This window comes from Osmerus eperlanus, chromosome 1 (assembly GCF_963692335.1).
Source record: "Osmerus eperlanus chromosome 1, fOsmEpe2.1, whole genome shotgun sequence".
Classification (NCBI taxonomy): Eukaryota; Metazoa; Chordata; class Actinopteri; order Osmeriformes; family Osmeridae; genus Osmerus; species Osmerus eperlanus.
Genome location: NC_085018.1, coordinates 17,106,737 through 17,124,532, shown reverse-complemented (window position 1 = coordinate 17,124,532; position 17,796 = coordinate 17,106,737). Strand labels below are relative to the sequence as shown.

The 17,796-nt window shown below is 45.9% G+C and overlaps 1 protein-coding gene across 5 annotated transcripts in view; it reads left to right on the top strand.

Moving 5' to 3' along the window:
- celsr2 (cadherin, EGF LAG seven-pass G-type receptor 2) overlaps nucleotides 1-17,796 on the top strand; it is a 48,688-nt gene that overhangs the window by 10,879 nt on the left and 20,013 nt on the right. For all 5 annotated transcript variants that reach the window (XR_009930705.1, XM_062464637.1, XM_062464629.1 and 2 more), the window contains exons 2-3: nucleotides 6,811-7,530; nucleotides 13,800-14,022. Coding sequence is in view for 4 of the 5 variants with exons in the window: in XM_062464637.1 (XP_062320621.1) it covers nucleotides 6,811-7,530; nucleotides 13,800-14,022 (943 nt within the window). In the remaining variant the exon portion in view is untranslated. The remainder of the gene's footprint in view (nucleotides 1-6,810; nucleotides 7,531-13,799; nucleotides 14,023-17,796) is intronic.

Sequence of the window (17,796 nt, the reverse complement as noted above, 5' to 3'; positions counted from 1 at the left end):
AACATCTCTGGAATGCTGTGTTTCTTGTGGAGAGGACTGGGGAAAGAGACGGACGGTGATGAGGACAGGGCAGAAAGCCTCTGGATTAAATGCTTTGGTTCAAGACATGTCAGTGGCACTTTCCTTGTTTCCCTGACAGCCCAAATACTGGGCAGGAATGGAGGCAAGGTTTAGTTGTTTTATATCTGTGCCACTCTTGTTATTGTCTTTGCAGTCTCTGCTAGTTAATGACATTTGATTGCACTGTTGGAAAAAAAACAGGGTAATGATACTTGATTGTTTTGATTGCTATGACAGCGGTATGCATATTTTCTGGCCTCAGATTTCACACACACGCAAACACACACGCACACGCGCACACACACGCAAAAGACTATAGAGGTGGGTGGGGATTTTTTTTGACATTTCAATGTGAAGCTGAAATTAACATGCATGACTAGATGTAATGGACCTCACGTCTCAGATATGGATAACAGCATATCTGTTGTGTGGGTGTTTGAACATGCTCCCTGTTAACCCTCTCTCCCTCTCAGAGACGGAGAGAGAGGGACAGGAAAAGAGAGCGAGGGAGAGAAAGTACCCAAGTGGGTTTGCTGTGATATATGAAGTGCTGATGTTAATTTGTGCTTAATCTCATACCGCAGCTGTCTTTCAACAATGGCTCCAGCACTTTAACCCTGTCACCCTGCTGGGAGCCAAGGCCATTGTCCAGTACCAAGTTGCCAATCTGCTCCAATCTGCCCTGCTTTGTTTTACATGCGCCTAGATAATGACCCAAGCCGCTGTTTTGAATCAGTACTGAAACTGATGGCATTATTGGAGCTTAAGATAATTACATCTGCAATCATACCATGCTGTTTAGGCTCCAGTCCATATAGGGAGGGTGGACTGGCCTGAGATATCAGAAGTTCTGATGAGGATCTGGGGCTTACGGACAGTAAAGATGGGGGTGGGAGTTGTCAGGGAGGTGGGCGGGACGGCTGATGGGGGTTGTGGGAGTGGTTTACCCAGCAGGGGAGGGACGCCTCAGCCGTTAGTCCTGAGGGGGGTCAGAGAGAGGGTGGAGGGGGGTGGATCCAAAAGAGGAACTGCGCTGATAGCAGAAACACTGAAAATAAAGAAATATGGGCCCAGTTCATACACACACACACACACACAGCCTGCCCCATCTACAGTTGTAATCTCCACCCCCCTGCCCGTCATGGTGGTGGTGCTTTGCCATGCAGGCAGCAGAACACCACCACAGCCTAGCTCATGTTTCAGCCCTTTGCTACTACAAGCGCCACATTCCCCAGTGACGTTTTAATATGCTCTCCGAAGCCCAGCTTTCCTTTTGATCGCCAGCATTTCACATTTCGGATTTTAATTAAAAGAACATCACTAAGCGAGCACAACCCGGCTGATTTAATGAGTGACTCCACTGATTAGCATGATCGAACGAATGTCTCTCTGGCCGGGTGTTATAGCAGCGCTCAGAGCATCAGGCTCACATAGCTGCTACTGCTGCTGCTCTCTTCAGCCTCTGCCCTACACTCAATAGCAGCATGTGGTAAACCCTCTACTCCCCCTCCAATCTTTAACCTCCATCAACCTCACTAATGTCTGCAGAGCACGTACATCCTCCCTCCTCTGATTAGAGTTCTGATTGGACTGGAGTCCCTGTGTGCTGATTGGCTGTGAGCGGTGGATTAAGTGTGTGGTCCTGCTGAGCGAGCTCCGTTCCTGTATGTCAGTGCTCAGGTGGAAGAGAACACACTAATTCAGTTCCCATGACACCCCCAGAATGCCTAGGCAATGGACGCTTGGCTTCAAAAGCACTCAAACGAAAATACTTTTTTTGTGAGTTTGACACTGTTCACAACAGAGAAACTCCATGGAAGCCATTGTTAACACTTGGTACACCTGAACACCACTCCCCCATTATCTTTGGTGCAGTAAAGAATACTTCCTACTTTACGATACCCCTCAAATTTTGGGCCTTTTTTGGGGTTGAGCTTGTCTCCGTAATGATTAGCGACAGAGAGAGCAGGTCGTAATCCTGTCAGGGTGACGGCAGAACAAAGCTTTTCTCTCTTTCTCAGAAACCAAAGCCTTCAGGAAGCTCTAATAAAATGTAATAAATTAGCCAGAGGTCAACCAAGGGCAGCAGAAGCCCGGTAATTAAAGTATGTAATTACCACAGTACTCTTGCAATCTTTCAAATTCATTAGATTAAACTGTGTGTGTATCCTGTTGAAACCCCCAGTGGAACTGTGCTACCAAGGTCAGCCTGTCTGACTGGCCGCTTGGTTCGTCAAAATGGATCTCTTGTCAAAGTGTGACTTTGCATTGAAGTGACGATTCAGCTTTGTCTGCACTTAGCAAACATGAAGCTCTGAAGAGGAAAGCTCCTGCACAGCTAACATGCATAAGAAACATTGTGAATGCATTTTTATGATCTTGCTTAGACTGACCAGTGGTTGGTTTTTAGAAGAACCAAGTCCTGAAATCACTGATGAAATAGATAGAAACCTTCAGCTTTCAAATCCTGACCTGTCTTTACAGAGCCGCTTGGAATTTTGAGGTTGTAAAGGGAGCTAAGACTTCCAAAGCCTTTTCTTTCTCTGGGGTGATCTTTAATTTATGACCTCACTATTGATCTAGGGAATAGGACCATGGCTTCACAGCCCTTTGATGTACTCTGTGCTGCTGCATGTGTGCTGCACATATTAGAATATGCTGATCTTGAACAACCAAGACAGGCTCTGCCTAACCTCATTCCCCTCTGAACCCTGAGGTGCCCTCCAACATGGCGCGCTCCTCCACTGGAACACACATCTGTGTTTGACAGAGGCTGGGAGTGTGTTTGCCTGCGTCTCGGAACAGGAAATAAACTGCCCCGATCACACATCTTTACTGTACACACTGACACTCTGGTGATGGATGGCTGCCTGGCTATCTGTTTAGACGCAGTAGGTACTAATCTGCCGTCTACAGTCATGATGACTAATGGTATTGTGACAGAGTTTCTAATGTGTTTGCCTTCCCCCCCATCTCGAAGTAGCTGAAGGCTGATAACATTCTATATCCCTTTCTTTCAGACTGTGAACGCACACTCGGATGAAATGCGTTGGGCTTCTTTGAATAAAGGATCCAGGGGAACATGTAGGATGTGAAGGATGTTTGGGGAGGGTCTCGCCTGCCGAGCGACTCATCCTCTTTTGGGGGAAGGGGCCGGGAACATCCGTCCTGCTGTGGGGGACATCTCTGTGTGACGTTGGTCACTGCCTTCTTGATCCTGATCCCCCATGACATGGATGGTCGGCATTTTTTGGGCATGGCGTGAGAGACGGGCAGGCAGTGCCGTGCCCTGATTAGCCCCGTCTAGCCCCTTCTAGCGCTTTCCCTGTGTTGTGTCTTCTTTCTGTCCTCACTCGCCATTGAACCCTCTCTGCATCCATCATCTCTTTCTACAGCTAGCCTAACCCTCGTATGGGTTATAACTTGGTATGACATCAATATATTATTATGATGAAGTTCATAGTGTTAAGAGCTTCATGTAGTTACATGCTTGCTTCTCTTTGACCTCCCATGAGGTAGAAGCTTGAGCTGATCTAAAATGGAAATGATCCAAATTCTAATCAGTCACTTGCGTTGGAAACAATCCCATCCTTTTCTGTCTCCAATCCTGTGTTCGCTGTTCCTGTGAACTATTTTCTTTGGAGCACCATAATATGTCCCATCCATGGTTCAGAGCATAGTTACTTGAAACAGGATTTCATCAATAATTTACAGGATGAAAGCTGTGTATTTCTCCCTTACCCCCTCCCCGGCCTGGTGTTACATGTAACCTCTCTGCTGCATGTAAGAGCAAACACAGGGAAACAATATTGGAATATTCTAGTACATGCTAAGGCTGACTGGCCCAGATTTAGGTCAGTCATTGAGTTCTACTGTACAGTGATTTGTCTTTTTTCCATATTAAACTGAACGGGTGTAGTGTACAAGCTATACTCTCCACAGTGTGTGCATGTCGTCTCCCTCCCTCCCTCCCCCCTCCCACACCCTGGGAGCTGTGTCCATATGTATACATCCTCTGGTTTCCTACCTCGACTTGTCATGTTAGGAGTTAAGGCCAGAACACAACTAAAGGTCAGAATGTGTACCAGTGAGATGCTTTCTGTTTCTGTTAATGGTGACATCATCAGATGGAGCCATGTTGTTTTTTCCTCCCATGACGAGAGACCATGACCCCTAGTGAGACATGCTTTATCTGTGCATGTTATCGACTTATATCTTATAAGAGTTAAGCTGTTATTTTAAGCAAGTTTTTAGTACACACGCACACCCTGTCTTTCATTCTTCGTTTCATTCTCTCAATCTCACTTTCCCACTCACACACACACACACACACACAATGTTTCCCTGGCACAGTGTGTGTTTAATCTCTCCCTGGCGCCACTTGCTAGCTGAGAGCATTCCTGGCACCGTGAAGCCCGGGGGGGGGGTCAAACTCAGGCCTGGCATGAGAGTCACACTCCAGAGCTGGCACCTTGTGCCCCCATATCCATCCTTCCTCTGCCCCCCCATACCTCGAACAAAAAACCTTCCCTCCTCCCATTCCTAATCAGAGTACCCCTGGCCCAAGAATGACTGCTTTGAAGGATAGTGTAGCTTCTTTTTAGAGCAGATTCTCCTCGCACTCCGTTTCCCAGACCTTTGTCTCTCATGGACCGATGCCCAAGCCCCAAGACTCCCAGAATGTGAATATACAGAGAACATCATTAAAGGGAATGTCTGCTCTCCCTTATACTTAGCTTAACCTTTAAGTCTTAACTAAGGCTATTCCGTCCCTGTGTTCGGTTGTCATCCTTTATTTTGTTGATATGCAGATATGCCTCTGGAATCTGTTAGAAAATCAGTTTTATCAGTTTTAACTACCTTAGATGACAGAGTGACTTGCTAAGAAGTAGATTGAAGCTTCAAATCTTTTGATTATGCAGAGTATATAAGATGGAATCAACACAAGGTGTGCTAATATACATGGCTCTGTGTAAACTACACCAAGGCACTACTAGACCTCCAGTGTCTTAGTATAAAAGGGCCAACAAGCTTTGTCTATAAGGGTTCCTGGTTTGTTACATCCTTGGCAAACATGTTCTGCATTTGTGACAACACAGTTTTTGTGTACACAGGTGTGTATTAGTGTGTGTTTGTTTGGGTGAGCGTGTGAGAGCCAGGGCCTTCCCCCTGTTAGAGCTGTTGTGTTTCCTGTAGCGTTCCAGTGTTGTGGAGTGGCTTGACTAGAGTATGGGGATTAAAACCGTGTCAAACATGGTGCTCTCTCTCTCATCCTCTCTCTACTTCCCCCTCTTCCTCTCTCCTCCTCGGCCCGGCTCCCTTACTCTCCCTGGCGCAGAGTGTTCAGACCAGACCAGCGCCAGCAGAAGCTGTGGATCCGGTAGCTTGGTCCCGGCTGTTCGTTTGTGAGGGTTCTCTTCCAACCACAGCTCAGAGTTTCTGTTCCCTGGCTCATGTCCAGAGCCCCCAGACAAAGAACCCTATTGATTATTGTGGGGGGGAGGTTGGGACTTGTTTTCAAGACAGGTTTGATTTGATTAGACGTGTTTTGTGTTTTGCCCTTAAGGTAACAGTACAGCACAAAGAAGGCTACAGGCTGGTGATGAGAATATATATTCAGACTTTTTACTAGAACCTTCAGCATACACAAAGCTGGATTGAAGTGTGCATACCTTTTTTTTTTCTTTATTGACAATTTTATCTGTAGATTAGGGAATGATTTCAAGATGTTGGAGGTTGTAGCTGAACAGTTAGAAGTCAATTAAAAGCATTCATATTAGAGATTCCACCAGAACAAATGTTGAATAAGGTTGCAACCAAAAGAGATACTGGTTAACAAGATATCTTGTTCTTAAACTGGGAGGCAAGGTTCGGATTCATGGTCTAGCTGTGTTTGCCCCTAGTTTAGGGGCAAACACAACATTGAGGATGGATTCTGTTGCACACAATTTTCAATCATAGTTGCTTCAAAGTTGAAAAGGACTCACATTTATGAACTACTGTGCTTGTTAGAGCCATGGCTAACTACTTGTCTTTGTTCTTCCTTGTTATTTTTTCTGATGAGTCTCTCTGGTTCTGGGCTCTTTCATTATATTTTCCCTCTCCAGTAAACAGTCCAGTCTGTGCCCCAGTAACAGGCACTGACGGATATCTGCAGACAAGCAGTATTCTTCTGCAACGTCGATTGGATTTACTGTAACCCAAATAAGTACTGGGAATCGACTCACTTAAGCACTGCTCCGTATGGTTAGAAGTATGAACTACTGGATAATTGCGGGCGGAAATGTACTTTGTAATGTGAGGTTGTGGAGAGCAGGGATAATGGGTTTGCGTTAGAAGGGCATGGTTCAAAACAACAGCATTACGGCCAAGAGACGTGGAAGAGAAGACAAATCTCTCCACTAGATATCCTTGATGTGTTTTGGGGAAAACTCATTGAATTTCAGATGAGAGAGCTTTTTTGTGTTATCCGTATAATAAGATTGCATATCTTAAAACACTTCCGGACGCAGGGATATCAATTTGCTGAATAGTGAATGCAGGCGTGACATTGTTGATAGACTTTCTGTGAGCTCTGAAGCTGTGCTCTGTCTCAGGATTGGCACATGACCAGACATTGAGAAACACCCTTTCACACTGGGTGTGGTTTAAGTTCAAAAGTTTGACGAAGTCTAGTTGATTTGTGCTAACAGCCAAATCAGTCTTTCATAAGTATGGTAGAATTAATTCTGATTTTCCTGTCCTCCTCAGATGGGGTTCACTTGGTGTCGGCCCAGTGTCTCCTCCAGGTCACCATCATCACGGACGAGATGCTCTCCAACAGCATCACGCTCCGCCTGGCCAACACGTCCCAGGAGCACTTCCTGTCCCTGCTGCTGGCTCAGTTCCTTGACGGCGTGGCCCGCGTCCTCTCGGCAGCCCGCCAGGACGTCGTGGTCTTCAACATCCAGGACGACACCGACGTCAGCGCGCGCATCCTCAACGTCAGTCTGTCGGTGGCTGTCCCCGTGCCCGGCGAGGGGGGAGGAGCCACCCGAGGGGTCGGCGGAGGCAGGGCGGGGCGGGGGATGATAGGTGTCGGGGAAAGCGGAGGAGGAGGGGGGGAGTATTTTGGCTCGGAGGAGCTCCAGGAGAGGTTGTACCTCAACCGTAGCCTCCTGGCCCGCATCTCCTCCCAGCAGGTGCTGCCCTTCGACGACAACATCTGCCTGCGGGAGCCCTGCGAGAACTACATGAAGTGTGTGTCGGTGCTCAAGTTCGACAGCCTGGCTCCGTTCGTGGCGTCCGACACCATCCTGTTCCGGCCCATCCACCCCATCGCAGGGCTGCGCTGCCGCTGCCCCGCCGGGTTCACAGGGGACTACTGCGAAACGGAGATCGACCTGTGCTACTCCAAACCCTGCGGAGGGCATGGCATCTGCCGCAGCAGAGAGGGAGGCTACACCTGCGAGTGCCTGGATGATTACACAGGTGAGGCCTGACTGAGGTGATTGGTTATTCATGAACTGAATGCTTGCTGATTATCAATAAGGAATCAGTCACTCATGACATATTTCACCTTAGCTAATTTAAGAACCCAAGAGAAATTATATGAAATGGTGTCCATGTTTTGTATATTTGATTTAAAACCACTAATAATTTTTACAGACCAGCAGACTTGAGCTTTTATGAAATTCTGTTTAGACAATAATTTCCCACCCGTTTACAGGTCCCTTAGGAAGTACTTCATGTCCTCCTTAAGTCCCCCCCCCTCCAAGCCTATATTGAACATGAGTAACAGGATAAGACACTCATTCTGTAGGACAAAGAAGATGTGATGAGTTATTGATCTGATAATCCCCCTGTGAGGAGGGTTAAAGTAAACACAAGCTAGCCTGTAAACACCTCCTGTCCTTGGGCACCATTCAGACATTGAAAGAACAGACTCTTAACAACTCCTAACTGCCCGATTACTGTTCGAGGCGGCTTATTTTAGAAAATTGAGAATTCTCCTGAAGTGACATGAGGGGGATGTTACTTTAGACTCACTAGGTGAGTGCTTGTCAGACAGAAACTGAACTGTAAGGCTGACATTCTAGAACCTCTTTGGCAGCCCGAGGTCTTGTTCACAGAGCACTACTGTGAGATGTGTGTTGAAGGAGAATAAACAATAGTAGTTTGACTGGTCAGTAAAGTGGCTGAGCGAGGAATAATGGAAGGAAGTGATTAATTATAGATGGATCGGAAGAGATTGTCTATTCTCTTTGCAAAATGGCCCCTAGCAGTACCAGGGGTAGCAATGGCACGTTATCTTCTGTTTGCATAAAGATGGAGGCTGGGTTGGTGAAATGAGAGAACTTTTGAAGTTTCTTGTTCATAGATAATAATTAGACAAGCCGATGTTCTCCATTACGCACTACTGAGGGCCCCCTCAAACACATTAACTTGCTTTTCAAGTCGTTTTCTTCACTGATAGATGCACGTTTATGGAAGAAAAGTTATGCAGTCTGTGCTCTAGAAATTATGCATATCCGGAAAACATATGAAAGAAAATTGCTGTTTCTCTTGCTCTCTCTGCCTAAGGTTAGGAGGATGGAGAAATGGAGAGATAGAAGGGGTAGGGAGAGGGGGAGGGGATTGGAAGTATGCTAATCTAGCTGAATAACAAAGTGTCTTCCCTCTCATTTGTCAAAATGGTTCTGGCTTTGCCCTGAAAAGTATCATTTGTGTGCTACTTTGATCTCTGCTCATGGCATAGTTCTTTTGATGTGCGATTGTAGTTAAAAGGTTCGAACTTTAGGTAGGTCTGAGGTTAAAACTAAACTTAGTTATCATGTGGTTCAGTATCTCCGGACAACACCTGGCTTGCTCTCACAGATGGCTGGAACTGCTGCTTTTGGAGGATTAATGCTGTCATAGGGAGACGACCATGGCTGCTCACTTTGCGGACACTATTAACTCCTAGCCTGGAGCAAGATCTATTTCATGTTTCCCTCAAGATGTGCATAGCCAATTAACTTCACCAAAATAACTGATTCCAGTCAAAGTTAGTCGGTGTTCCAGCCACTGAAAATTCCACGTACCACTCTGTTGATGTAGAAACGTTCTTCTCCCACCAGATTTGGCCATAGGTCCTCCTGTTTGTGTGGGAGGCAGTGACATGAGTGTGTGGGCTCCGCCCCTCAGGGGGCCATGTTGAGCACCACTCCTTTGCTTGCTCTGCACAGTTGTGGGTGTGAAAATTGATCTTTGTGCCACTGTACGTGAGGGTGTGTGTGCGTGCCTGCTCTTTGTGTGTGTGCGCCTGGTTGTTGCTGTGTGTGTGTGTGTGTGTGTGTGTGCGTGTGTGCGTACCAGCCCACCCATGTGTCAAGTGCAGGAGATGGCCATATCACCACAGCAGAGTGATCCTCATCAATCTCACTGGAGGGGGCTGCTGTCGTACCGCCAAGCTCAGTTCCACTCTGCTCACCCAGTCACCGTACAGCTAATCCAATTCCATATGTCTGAATTAGCTGTTGATGTATGTTGTATTACTCACCATACATTCTACCTTAAGGCTCAGTGTAACTTCTGTTCAGACAAGGTCATTGAGGGGGTTCACCAAGGAGAACACACCCTCAGGTGTGTCAGAGATTGGTCTGATGTGGTGAGCTTTTTGTTCAGGATGTAGACTGCATCCCCTGCTGCTCTGCCTGAGTGAGTGTTGAATCCAGCAGCCTCCCTGCTGCGCTGGGAGCCTCAGTGTATGGGGGCTCAATTGGCTGCTCTGTGTGTGTGTGTGTGTGTGTGTGTGTGTGTGTGTGTGTGTGTGTGTGTGTGTGTAGGTGCTGAATTGCCTGCTCCACGTGGGTGGATAGAGGTGTGTTTGTGTCGACAACGGATTGGCCGTGTGTGTGTGTGTGGAACTGTCGGCCCGTAGGCGTTGCCAGATGGCAATGTGATGGAAAACGAGAAAAATAACAAAGAACAGCCATCAATTTCACTCATGTTCAGAAGGACTGAGTGAATGATTAAGCCTGGCTGAGTCAATGTGCATAAAGAGCTATTGGTCTATATTCATGCTATGCACTAACCTCATTTCAACCTCAATAATTGGAATGTTTCATCTTATATCTCCCCAACCCCCTTACAGCTAAACTGCCTGTTATAGCTCTCCGTCCACATACACACACACACACACACACAATATCCCCTTTTGAGGGAAAACTGGAGATGGAAATGATTCCTGTGAGCCCTAAGCTAGATTTGATCAGATGTGTTGTTAGTCAAATGTCCTTTTGAGAATATTATTGATACATGTGTCACTCTATCTTTAATTCATTATTCAATTCCAAATCAAAAGAATGCATCCCATGCAAGAGTAACTTTCCAGTAGAATGTCCCATTTGCGGTTTCTGTTCCTCAGGAGACATCACAGAGCGTATTACTTCTGACAATGTTATTTCTGTCTCCCACTCACAATGGCTAACTATATTTGGCTCACGTGTCGACACTAAATCATATATCAGAAGTCAATGGTTCCATAATTGGAATGAAAAGATACAATAAACATTGGCATATTTATTGCAGGGCTCCATGTGTTTCATATGACCTGTAGTACCATGGGCCAAGCATGCTAGAATCACACATCCACACTGTCACCTTCACAAGCAGAAAGTGCATGGTATGTTTTCACACGTACTGTGCCAGTCTAGAATCCCTGGTTATACATACATCCCTGGACCATGAGCTAAGAGAGCTAATGAGGCTAGCATCACGCCCTCCAAGGACTCGTTGAGCTGGCTGACTGTGGTGTCTTGGGGGAGGCCCCGTGCCCTGACGAGGCAGGGCTGGTGCAGGACTAGCCGTCACTCAGGAGGAAGAAGGTGAAGCTGCCCTCAGCCCTTTGAGCACAAACACATTTTCCTCCGTAGCGTCACCATAGAGAATTCATACAGCAGCATGAGTTAGATAGGAGACGTTACAAACCCAACACTACTCACTACTACTCAACACTCACTCATGGATGAGTCATCAATGATTTAAAGCAACAGTAGCAGGTCTGGTCTGCTTGACTACATGACATCAGGGAATGAGACCTTTTACATTCACTGGAGCCATTTTGTCAGCCAAGCTGAGGTGAAATGAGGATTAAGGATGTGCACTGCTGTCTCTCTGCTAGTGAAACCGCTCATGTAAATTCACACACAGTGATGTTTATCTGGTGTTGTATGTGGTTCACTAGGAGTAGAGTGTGATAAGTGGCTTTGAATCCCTTCAGACTTGTAGCTTAGACTATGTATAGTATAGTTGGAACAGCAACAGCTACATATTAGATAAGCCTTTGCAGTTGTCTCTTATCATGGGGAGAGAGAGTTGGAAGCAGAGCGTCAAGAGGGTTGTATAATGTCTGTGTGTGTGTGACAGACTGGAGGTTTACACTGCTTGCACTAATGTTGTGTGTGTTAATTAGTTTAATGAGCTTACCCTTTCAAGTTCCGCATGAAAACATTACTTGTAAATATATGCAAATATATGGTTGTTTTTTTTGTGCAAACAACATTTTGTATTTTGAAATGTTAGATTTTAACTGCTGTGGTCCATGGCAATTTATAGGTCATGCTTATTTTATAGTAATTTTGTAGCTTGATGCTTCTTTTGACCCAGAATTGTATTTACCATAATCATGTGAAGGAGAATGAAAAATGTTGAGTGTTAAAACTCAGTGTCTACCATATTGATGCTCCTGTGTGCTTGCAACAATAGGGATGCAACACTCAAGCATCTTCTCCTACATGAGAGAGAGTCAGGTCTCACCAGGGTACCTGTACATTTTGACAGCTTTTAATGATTAATCCTGGCAGTAAACATAGACGGTGGCAATGTGGAGGGGTTTGAAGGGAGTCGCAAGTAGAGCAGAGGAAATGCTTCCTAAATAATTGATAGGGATGCTCTCTGGTGTAATGACTTGGTTGGTGAAACTCCTCCCCTTCTCATTGCCAAAGGGTAGCTCACCTAGCAACCTCACTGAGCTGCTGCTCCGTGGTCCTACCCCTGTGGCAGGGGGGCATCCCAGAGGAATGCCTGACAGGAAAAACACAGGCAGTGTTTTCTTTTTTCCATGTTGCAGGAAAGACAACTTCAACTACCTTGTTCAGGTAGGGGCGGAAACCATCTGTTCACCTTGGTGGCTTCTACCAAAAAGTCAAATTCGACTAATAGGCCTATTAGATGCTACAGTGTGCATACAATACACAACCCTCAATATCTGTGTGCTAGCAAAGGTAGATGGCATTCTGAAGAAATGCAAAGAATAAATAACATGTTCCTACTTTGTACTTGAGAATTAGGCTTTGTATTGAGATTGATTTGATAGAATTAAAATGATGATGCCACAAAATGGCACAAATGTAATCAGTTTACTGCATTAACTTTTGTTAAGGGCTATCCATTATAAGGAGGGATTACAATGACTATCAAGGTCTTTCTCTGGAAACGAGGCCAGTGCGAACCCCAAGGTGACTTTGCAGGAGACTCACTAGGAGGGGGTCTACAGTCCCAGTGTCCCACTTTTACACTGTAATACTGCTGGGCTTAAACACCATATTTGACCAAAGGAAGCCTTGAATAACGATTATCTGAATTTGCTTCAAGAGAAAAGCAGCCTCTCCCATTGTAATAGTAGCTTGCAATCTGTTTCTGGGGGACTTGAAATACACACTTATCCCCCCAAAAGGAATACATTGCTGTAAGTGTTTAGGAAAGAGTCACTGTTGAGCTGCCTCTGTTGCCTTGGGTACAGCTGTACAGTAGTAAAAAGTGTGCATCAATGAAGAAACTGTATTCAGTCTGCATTTCTGAACAAATGTCCTTCCAAACACTGTGCCTTTCAGAAATGTTGAGTTTCCTCTTGGGGTGTGTGTGTGTACGTACTGTGTACCCTACAGCCTCTTCCTGAATATCCTTAATCCATTATGACCTTGTAGCTGAATGCATTGGTTTGCCCTACTACAGTGGTCAAACAAAAAGGGCTCTTAATTAAGATTAACTGAGAAGTGATTAGCTAGGGAAAATTGACAAATCTACTGTACCAGAGAACACAAACATCCTGTGTGTGCGCCCCTGGTGTATAAAGATGAATCTTTGTCTGTGTACAGTAACAATACACACAGCCATGGCGGAAGGGTTCCACGGTGCTGAGTGGCTCTGATCCAACATCTTGTCCTCGTGCAAGGAGGCGTGCAGCCCCGTTCTCGCCATAGCAACTGCAGTTGCTGCAGTCCGTCATCCAGAGAAGAGACTGGAGATGAATAACAGCACTGGGCTTACAGGGCTCTGGAGCATAGAGGCTTACTCACACTGACACACTTTCCCCCACTGCAATGGCTGTGTGAGTGTGTGCGTGTCTTCTTTCACTGTCTGTGTCTTATTCTCACTTGGGCTTTCTCAGTTGACCTCATCTTTTCCCCCCCACACACCCCCCACCTCCTTCTCCTCGATGGCCCTGGCTCATGTGGTAAGTGCCGGGGGCATGATCCATCTTGTCATGGCCCATATTGGACAGCAGCAGCCACAGTGGTGTAGTGAATAAAGATTCACCCAGTTAACTGGCAGACAGGCAGGCAGGAAGGGGCTTGGTGGTTTGTATCTCAGGTAGGAACCACAGGGACTAACCAGGCCACAGTCATTTGTCATTGTGATGGAAGTGATTCTGACTACCTCCTACCCTCCTATCTCCCCCCCCCCCATCTTCCCCTCTCTGTCATCTATCTCTCCAGGCAAACGGTGCGAGCTGTCATCTCGTTCAGGACGCTGCGCCCCAGGTGTGTGTAAGAATGGAGGCACCTGCATCAACCTCCTGGTTGGTGGCTTCAAGTGTGAGTGTCCTGCAGGGGGCTACGAGAAGCCCTACTGTGAGATGACCACTCGGAACTTCCCCCCTCAGTCCTTCCTCACCTTTAAGGGGCTTCGCCAGCGCTTCCACTTCACTCTGTCTCTGGCGTAAGTACCGTGCTACCTGCTCCGTCACCTGGCGCACCATGTCACCTCTGTCACCCTCAACTGGTCGTGCGATAGTGATTCACACACTACACTCTCTCTGTTTCACACTCCCTCCCCCTCTCTCTGTCTCTGTCTCTCTCTCCCCTCTCTCTCTCACTCACTCATGTATTCTCTCTTTCAAATTTCCTATTTTTCTCAAGTGTCCACTTGAAACATCTCCCAGTTGCATGTAACCACCCTCTCAGCCACACACCATCAGAGCCCCATGATTGTCTCCCCTCTCGCACGTCAAAGGCACCCTGGAGTTTCAAAGCTGAACTAATGCAGAGCTCTCCTACTCTGTTCCAGGAGGGGCAACTTCTTGTAGGATTTCACTCCAACACTAATAAGCACACTGGATTCTAAGAATGAGCTGGTTGATTTGTTGAATCAGTTCAGTTACAACTGGGTTTGAAGAAAAAACCTGCAGGAAGGTAGAAACAGGGTTGGAGAGCCCAGATGTAAAGGTTGTCTCTAAGTAGGGATTGACTGCTGTAACGAGCGGGCCCACTACTAGAGCTCCATAAAAGCTCTAGACTGCATGTGTGTGCTAAATGCTGTGTGAATACTCAAGAGGAGCTGAATGGTGGAGGATGCCTGAGGACTTGGTGTTGCTGGATGGAGTCTTGTGTAAGACTGAACATTAGGCCCAGACCCAGGAGTCTGATCCGATTACTCTGGTTGGTCACTTAGTCCTGGAGCTGACTCCCAGCTCTATTTCCTGTCTCTTGCATCAAGGTGAAGCCAGAGATATGCTGCTGCCTGACTCCTGTGTGAAGATGTGTTCATGTTCATCTACGAGTGTTTGTATTTTAATCCATCTGCTATTTTCTCAAATTCCCAATCCCCTGGTTGTTCCTTTAGTAATTCATAACAGGCATAGGATTTTATGTCCAGGATCACAGAGATTTAATTTGAAGGAATGTTCCTGAGGGATGGAACTTAGGGAATTGCATTGAATTAAGCATAAGTACTGAAGACTTTGAAGCACAGCAGGCATGCATGTAGACGAGGCTGATCTGACTGTGATGCTCCTAGCCATTAAAAGGTACACTGCAAAATCACTGGCCACTTTGTATTTGATACCCACCGTAACAATGAAATTGCCTCTTAATATTATCACAGGGAAATGTGTTCTGCTGTTTTCCTTCACTTTTGTCACTCATGTCACTTGAGACGTGCTTGGCAGAGGTTGAAACTCCCATTAATTGCTTGGAGTGACATCGATACAACTTTGTGAGGTTTTTATGGAAGTGGCCTCGCTTTGAATGTGTCTCAGGTGGCAGTGTTGTTGGATGGAGAAACTACTCCGACCTGTTTGGTAAGAGCCTCAGCCTATATTTCACTCACTACACTTCTCACAGGACTTGTGGAAAGAGGTGTGCAAATGTGTGTGTGTGTGTTTTATGGTATACAGTATACAAGGGTGTGTGTGGGTGAGAAGTTGGCTGTGGGTGTAGAGTTTGAGCCTGGCGGGCAGTGGAGTAAGGTTGACTGACACCTGAGCTAGAATCGATCAGGTGTCTGCCCTACCAAACGCTGTTCTCAGGGGGCAGCAGGACTAGAATGTGGAGAGGCTTAAACCCCTTTCATACAACTGAATCACTAAGGCCCTAACGCAGGGACCCAGGTTCAAATTTGTCCTGGGACATTTTCTGCATGTCTTCCCCTTTCTCTTTCCCTGCTTTCCGGTCTCTCCAAACTGTTTAGAAAATGAAATGGTCAAAAGCCAAAAATCGATCTTCTAATAAAATGGGACTGCCTACATATGTGTGGATGACTCTCCTAATGCACACATCATACAGGAACATACACGGCTGCCGTGACACTGCGCCTTCTTCCTAGCAGGCTGGTTGTTATTTTTGCTGATGGCTGCCTAATGTGACATGTAATGATGCCAGTGCAGTCAGAGTTTAGTTCTAGTTGATTACACACACACACACACTCCAGGGAGAATGGAGTGAGGAGCAAGCCTTCTAAGTCCACGTATTGATGCTGTAGAAGATAAAGCTCAATTCAACTAATAATGAACATTCTAGAAAGCAGGCATCATTGAGATTTTTATGGTTTGATGCTACTGTTGTGTTTAAAATGCTTTTGTGTTGGTTTCTAATCATCTGGAGGTTGTGTGTGTGTGTGTGTGTTTCTCTTCTTGGCTCAGATCTGAGGTCATGATTATCATTCTCCTCAGTAAGCAGGTCAGCGTTGCTGTGCCCCATGGCTACGCTCCAACTCCGGAATAATGCACACAGCACACACACAAACACACAGTCACAGACACATACAGTACGCACACACACAGTTCCACAGCATCCCCATGATATTTCAGATTTGGAGTAAAAAAAAAAAAACTGTCAGTTGCAGTCATCTGGCACAGTCTCCATGAGAACAGGCTGGGGTTGTGTCTGCCAAGGTCTACATGTGCCAGCGAGTCACACACATGACAACACACACCATCCTTAGACAGATGTTAAGAATTTAACAAATGGAATGAAAGAGGAATATTTTCTGTGTGGTCTCCTGGGAGACAGATAAATGATGGTCTGGCACCATCATTCTTTGGCATCTGATGCTGTCTACTCTGAGTACAGTACTATTATATAAGACACGTGATTTTTAACACGTTCATCAAATACATGTTTAATAGGTCTGTTTTATGGTTTGATCTCTAACATAATGGTTCACATGTGGTTTTCTGAGCTGTCGTCAGCGCTGGCACTGAATCCGTTCCGTGGTTCTCCTCAGGTGGAGAGAGGAGAGCATTTGTTACCGTGGCGTCAAGAGAGGGAAAGGGGCAGTGGTGTGTTCAGATCAGACGTGTCCAACAGTGTGTTAACGTGACAGTTAACAACATTACAACAACAAAAGACTGACCTCAGGCAACCCACTGTGGAGTAGGCTGCCTCCCACAAATATATGCAGCCAGCAAAAAGATAGAAGGACCGGTTTCTGTTATGTTGGCATGTTCGATTCTATGTTGTGCTTTGGGAGAACATCAAATGTTTTTTTGTTTTTTTTTTAGAGCTGGGTACATTTCTCTCTTCCTTAGTGTCTCAACAACAATTGTTATGAGCGCTGTAGGAGGTGTCTTATTTTTTATGTTTCATGCTGCTCCCTTGTATTTTGTTACCTACGCTGAATATGTAGCCTTGTATATTCTTCCTTTGGTTGTTTTGTAACTGTTCCAGTTTTCTGCTTCAGTCTGAGGCCTTTCTTGCCCATGATACCTATCCCTGGTAGGCAGGTTGTGGATGTGTGCAGCACAGTGTTCCTCCATGTCTCAGTCAAGCCCTGTGCTCCAGGTCAACCCTGCCGGCTGCTCAGTGAACTATGTGAAATTGCAGCGCTGTTAAATCTCTCTCTTCCTCTCCTCATTGGTGAATCACGGCGCGCAGCGCATCAGTATGCTGTAGTAGTAATCCAATAGGTTAGGAAAACAGAGGGGGGGGAAAGTGATTTTGTCTTGCATTTATTATCATTCGGTATGTTTTTGCCTGTCTGAACACTGTGTGTTGTATGGTAGATATGAGCTCATATTGGTAGTAATAAATCTTGACGGGGAAAGGTCTCGCTTTTCAGTGTGTATGTTTCAGATTGTATTTGTAGAAGAATGTCGACCTTGGTACTTGAAAGGCACCAAGCTGTGTGGAGCATGATGCCACTATCAAAGCACTTCATCATTGTCCATCCCATCACAACTCTGTGAAAATAATATAGTTATAGCACAGATATCTT